The sequence below is a fragment of the Strix aluco genome, chromosome 9, assembly GCF_031877795.1.
Source record: "Strix aluco isolate bStrAlu1 chromosome 9, bStrAlu1.hap1, whole genome shotgun sequence".
NCBI lineage: Eukaryota > Metazoa > Chordata > Aves > Strigiformes > Strigidae > Strix > Strix aluco.
In genome coordinates, this window is record NC_133939.1 from 13,078,469 (window position 1) to 13,084,921 (window position 6,453).

At 38.4% G+C, this 6,453-nt stretch overlaps 1 protein-coding gene across 1 annotated transcript in view; it reads left to right on the forward strand.

The window, feature by feature from the left end:
* The window catches only part of COL4A3 (collagen type IV alpha 3 chain), a 64,323-nt gene extending 59,943 nt beyond the window's left edge, over positions 1-4,380 (forward strand). The window contains exons 51-52 of the mRNA XM_074833729.1: positions 1,201-1,373; positions 1,647-4,380. Of these exons, the coding sequence (XP_074689830.1) occupies positions 1,201-1,373; positions 1,647-1,731 (258 nt within the window). The 3' untranslated portion in view covers positions 1,732-4,380. The remainder of the gene's footprint in view (positions 1-1,200; positions 1,374-1,646) is intronic.
* Positions 4,381-6,453: the final 2,073 nt, after the last annotated feature.

Here is a 6,453-nt window from a genome sequence, read left to right on the forward strand (position 1 = left end):
CCTTTGCCAAGAAACAGACAATAACTCTATTAATTCTTACTGAGTGCCAGAAGCATAGGAACAACTGTTCTGATCTGTCCTCAAAAACAGGTGTCAGGAGGAAAAGGGGGAAAAGATGAAAGAAGAACCATAAGATTTTAGTCTGACAGAAATCACTGAGTGCTCTCATTTTCATGTGTCATGCTAAGATCTAGGAAACAGGTTTGGGGAGTGGAATGGTTAAACCAGTCCTGAACCCAAATACACAGAAATAACTGACCCACTTCCATGCCAGGCAGTTCTTTTATACATCAGGTCTTGGGGCTGAACTCCACAGAAAGCTAAAATCAAAACAAATGCAGAACACTGTGTATAAAAGACTGCTTCAGCAATTTTGACACCATAATGAGATACGAGTGAAGAAAGCTCATAATGTGACTGCAAACTGAGAACTGATCATAGGAATAAGGGTGCAGGTGTATCTATACTAGGGGACGTAGCACTTCATCTTTGTTATCCATGCCTGTGCAATGTCATGGGAATGCCAGCAAATGAGGGTAAAAGACAAATTAAAGACCCCTTTTTTTTTTTTTGCATGATGTAAAAGTCCTCTTAAGTCTAGTGTGAAATTTGTTTCTCCTGGGATTTGGCCCTGAGCAGTAGTAGTAATAATAATCTTGGAAAAGAATGAGATAATTTTTGCAGCATCTGGTTAAAATCATTTGCTTGTTTCCAACATCAGCCAATTTTTATTTTCTAGCCAATTTTCTACTGTCATAAATTATTTTAGAGCTATTTCTACAAGCTTTAACCAACGTCAGAGAAGGAAAATGCCTTTGTTTTTTGTGTTTGGAGACACAATCAATGCAACAGAAGAACACACACAAAAAGGGGATTTGGCTTATTTGGTTACTGTAGTCCTCAACTGGACAGAAGCCATCTACTTCCTAGTCTTCATACTGGTTACAGTTTCATGCCTTTTCATGGAGCAGAAAAAGGCCTTTGCAGAGACTTAAGAAATGCCATAACTGTGCTTGAATTTTTTTGTAAGGCTTCTGTGCTTTGTTACAAATTTGATAGAACTAATCTGTGTTCATTTTGTTTTGTCCAAGATACACCACAGAACATACAGTATGTTTTAGAAAGAGATTTTTTTTTTGCCTGCAGTTTACTAAAAGCTGATGGACAAGTTCTCATAAAAAAATGTATTGGTGGTTACAGTATACAAGTGCCGGCTCAGAAGCTTCTGGTCAAGCATTGGCATCTCCTGGATCTTGTCTGGAAGAATTTCGAGCTATCCCATTCATAGAGTGCCACGGCAGGGGGACGTGCAACTACTACACAAATTCCTACAGTTTCTGGTTGGCATCATTAAATCCAAGAAGAATGTTCAGGTAAACTGTACTTCCCTGCATCCCTACGCACATCACATCCATGCTGCAAGTGCCCAAGGAGACAATAACTGCCTGCATAACATGTGGGGGCTCCCCTAGTAATTCCCATCAGTTTAGACATCCCCCTTTGCTAGGATTAGGGTCATTCTGTAGCTCAGAGATGCCTTAAGTGAGCCAAGGATTTCAATGTTGTCAGTAATTCCATACCCAAAGTTTCATCATCTCTCCCTGTTTTTTAAAGAAAAAAGTAAATGTATGTTTTCCTTGTTTTAGGAAACCTCTACCACAGACTTTGAAAGCAGGAGAACTAGAAAATATCATCAGCCGTTGTCAGGTGTGCATGAAGAGACCAGCCTAAACAGTGGCCACTGTTGTTGGAACATGAAACACTGCTTTTATTACAAAGAATTGCCTAACTCTGAAGAACTGTAATTTATTAAAAGTCCAACTGCATCTGGAAAGAAAATTGTAAATTGCCAGTGCAGCACTGTGGTGAGGTAGGGCAGCAGTTTGACTTTTGTCTTTGGCAAATGACAAAGCACTTTGTTGGAGAAAGCTTGTAATGGCAGTCTGCAGGGGCTTCTGCTGAACTGTGTCATTTCTGAGCTGCATCTTCATGATAAAACTGTGGCATTGCCAGATCTCTAATGAAAGATGTTAATGCTGCCTTGTGTCATGTGCTTTTCAAACCGCACGACAAACTAAATGCTCTAATACCAGCTTACATATGCTCAGTGTTCAAAGTGGATATAATTTAAGATGAAAATCTGGCACTTACGAGAGATAGGGTTCAGTAGGAGATATTTTCAGTGCACTTTTAAATACATAATGATTCATTTAGGGTTGTTTTGTTTTGGTTTTCTTGTCTAATAAACAAGTATCTCCCCACTTACCTCATCCTTCCTCTGGCTGGCAAACAGCAATACAGTCTTTTTTGTATCACTGCAATAATAATGGTTCTTGACTAGCCAGAAAGGGAGCTAAGCCATGCACTGGGCAGACAGTACAGTGGTGATGTGCACTAGCTGTGTTCTCCAGAGTGACGATGGCTAAGGGCTGACTAATCAAAAGTGTTGGAAAGTTTTCATTAGATTCCATGGCTTTTGACACAGATCATGAGATCTTTTAAATTCTTCAAAAGTTGACAGTATTTGGCCTCTATTATTATTCACATGCTTTTGTCTCTACTGAAGAACAACTATTTACTATATCGTAATTTGGGATTCTGATGGAATTAACAATTACCGTATGGCTCAAGGGCTCCCATGGCATTATCAGGTTATCACACACCCATCAGGATGTGATCTCTATTTTATTTTTAACAGACACAAAAAATATAATATTTGCATTTTATAATATTCCATATTTAAATATATATCACAAATTATATTCTGTATTTAAATATTTATCACACATTTCTGCAAATGAAACCATTTATTCCATCCAGTTAAATGTACACATCCAAAATTTTTTAAAAAGACTGATACTCAAATTGTTCCATCTAAGCACTGACTTAGAGAATCCGACTGTAAATGAACATAAATACTTGAAAAGCACTTTCATTTACTCATATAACTTATATAAAATTGTAGCTCTGAGGTTTGTTTTTTTAATATTTATAACATTGCACTTGCAAAGCTATTTAAAATTGTAATGTTAACATTTAAAATGTTAATATTTTTTAATACTTGCACAATCTATCAGAATTCCAGTATTTAGTGTTATAGCAGAAGCTTAATTCATCTGAATAGTTCTGTATATGCATCATTTTAAATGTAGCATTTTAAATCTAGCAATTCATTGAAATAACCAAGATTTCTCATTTAGATGTTTTTTAAGCCAGTGAAATTTTATATTGTTTCTGTTAAAATACTTGCATTGTGTTTGTCTGACTGTTTGAATTTTCAGTGTTAACCTAACTAAGAAAAAGTTTCGTCTGTGTTTCATGCCAGTATCTTCTGATGGATTTAACGTGAAGATACCATTTACATGAACTGAATGGATATTTTAAAATTATTGTTTGCTTGAACAGTCATAGTACTTCTGTTTGCAAGGTATAATTGTGAATTTGCAGGTTTTTATGAAGAATCTCTATGCAGATGCACTACTGATAAGAAGGTATTAATGTCAAGTTAATAGTCTTCCATTTGAACCAGATTTGGGGTTGAGGGTGTTTTCCTTAAAACAATCACATACTAGATTTTTCCATAAACTCTGAAGTTTGCTTTGAATACTCAAAGATAAAAGTCCACACCCATTGCTTGTTAGGTTGTTGGGGTTTTGGTGAGTTTTTCTATTAAGGCTCATTACAGTCACCCAGAGGCATTGTATACGGTATACAGTTGATGACTGTGGAGACCCTCATCTAAAACTTGCTAGCAAAATGCAGAATGTAAGTACCTGAGGGTTGAAGTCTCTGGAAATGGTCAGTAGAGGATAATGTGTAAGGAGAAGGGAATGGATTGGGTTTAAAGTCCAAAGGTAAGTTACAAAGAGTTATGTCTCATAGTATAGCACAAAACTGGAAGTTATGCCTTGTTCCCAGTTTTGGATTCTGCTGCTTACTTTTTGTGTGACCTTCAACAAGTTACTAAAGAAAGATTTTCATAAATAGCTTTAGATTTTGAGTGCTCAAACTCAGTCTTTCTTTCAAAAGCATGAAACACAACTGCAGGGACACATATGTTCATCAAGCCCAGCATAATACAAGCTGGACACTGAAAATCAAAGAAAACCTTGAAGTAAGTTGATCTTAACTTCTCTCTGCAGATGCAGATCATTTTACTTCCCTACTGCTAATGATTGTTGTGAGGATTAGTTAACTCATGTCTGTAAACGCTTTGAGAGCCTTAACTGGAAAGTGCTGACGAGGTGCAAGGTGTTAATATATTGTACTGAAAGAATGGAAGGATGAGAAATCAGAAATAATGATCAAACAATGGGGGGGCGGGGAGGAAAGCAAACCTTCTGCTAAATACAGCCAAATAAAAATATTTTGACTAAATAAAAGACCCATTTCACCTGTTTTTTTGTTCTTCCCAGTGCTAATGATCATTTCCACTACCTATGTGTAATATTATTTACCATAAACCCCTCAGTCATCTGATTAAAAGACAGTAGGTGGAGTTTGCCCTCAAAGACACCTGCTCTCTCCTACTTGGACTCCACTAGAAGTCTGGCCCTTCGGTGTAGATACCCAAGCTGGATGTCTGTATGCTGTCTTTCTTCCTAGACATATTTCTACATAGGATACTGTGGTGGGCTGGTGACAGTGGTTCTGATCTGGAACAACTGAGCCATGTTCTTCTCTTCTACTGCATTCATTCATATTTTATGCTGTATTCATATGCATGAAGCACAGGGGGGTGGCAAGGTGCTGTTGACAGAGATTGTATGAGAAAAAGGGTGGTGATTACACTGAGGAAAAACTAGGAAGATGAGGAAGGCTGGCTGATGGGCCCCTGAGTGCACCAGGAGCCCCAGCATGCCCTGCCCCTTTTTCACCCTCGCTACACAGGTCCAGGTGCTGCATCCAAGCTCCAGCCTGGGCTTTGCCTGAGCTCTGCTGCAATAGGCTTGTGCCCAGCCCTCTCCCCTGCTGCTCCCAACTTCTTCACTTGTCTTTGACCTGGGCTCTGACTTGTCACCTTGCATTTGCCTGATGGTTGCTGGATGGTCAACAGAACCTTTTAATGTCACCAGCCCAGCTCTGTGTGGCTGTGCCCAGTATGGTGGGACTGTGCCCTTGTTGGAGAGATCACTGCCCAGCCTCGGCTGGGGTTGTCTTCCTCTGTGGAAGGAAGCCACTCTTGCAGCTTGCTGACAAGCACTCACAACTTGCCTACGGAACCACTGTAACTCTGGGTTCAAGAAGGGAAAAGCATGGCCACCAAGGAAGCCAAAACTTGCAAAAACTATAAAAGAGTAGGACTTGTAGTGTTTCTTCAGACAGAAGACAGTACCCAGAGGTACTGTGTGAGTGCACACAGACAAACAAGCAGATTGTGTGCAGCAGAAAGGGCACACCGAAAATAATCGTCAAGACTTCAGTGTGAAAATAAGGAAGACATATCTGAAAATCAAGCTGATAGAGCAATGTTGTATGCAACATTCTTAAGGATGGCCCTTTAAATCACTGAACAAGAAAATTAAGGATAGCTGCAAAGAGGTCTGAAAACTCTCAAAATTATTTGTACTAGGACTTCTACACAATGGAAAAAATGAGAGAGCATCCTGAAAAGGATGAGGGTACAGCTGGAGTACAGCCTGTCGCAATTCTTTTTGAGATTTGACAGAATACGGAGGGCCTGGACAGGCTGACATAGTCATGGTCTACTAGTGGTAAATCGTAACATGATACTACACTAGAAATCACCACCAGGGCTCTTCTGGAGAATTTCCTGTGGATTAGAAGAACCCAGGTGACTAGTCTGTGGCCATTTTTGTGTGACCACTCAATTTATGAACAACATTCATATTCAGTGGAATAAAAATAGTTATGTAATTGATTTCAATGTTAAATTATATATGGAGAATCATGGGAGACAGACCTTATTTCTAGTGTGCTTCAAGAACCAGTTTTTAGACTTCTTACAGATTTATTTTTTTTTAAAGACTAAATCTGTATTGATAGTTTGGAAGTCTTAGAGCCTGGAGAAGTAAAACTGAGGAGGACTCGTACAGAATGATGGGATTGCCTGGTAAGATGTGTTCAGGCCAACAATTTGTGTTTCAAGGAGGCCTTGAAAGGTCTCTAAAGGCAAATAATGTATAATTCTTGATGTTATACAACTTTTATTTTTATCTAATAAGAGATCATATTTCAGACCACTTGCCTCTGTAAAACAGTGCTGTTGGTATTTGTAAAGAACTGAATTAGCAAGTTGTGGGCCTTGGATCAATATACATTTCAATACTTCTGGTATTGCTACTCATTTTGACCTCCAAAACATTATCATGATCATAAATCAAAATATACTGAAAGCTCAGAAGCTACTTTCCTCTCTGTAAAAAATTCTCAGTTATCTATAATAGCATTTTTCATTTTATTTTTCTGTATGGAATTGGAAAATTGATAGCC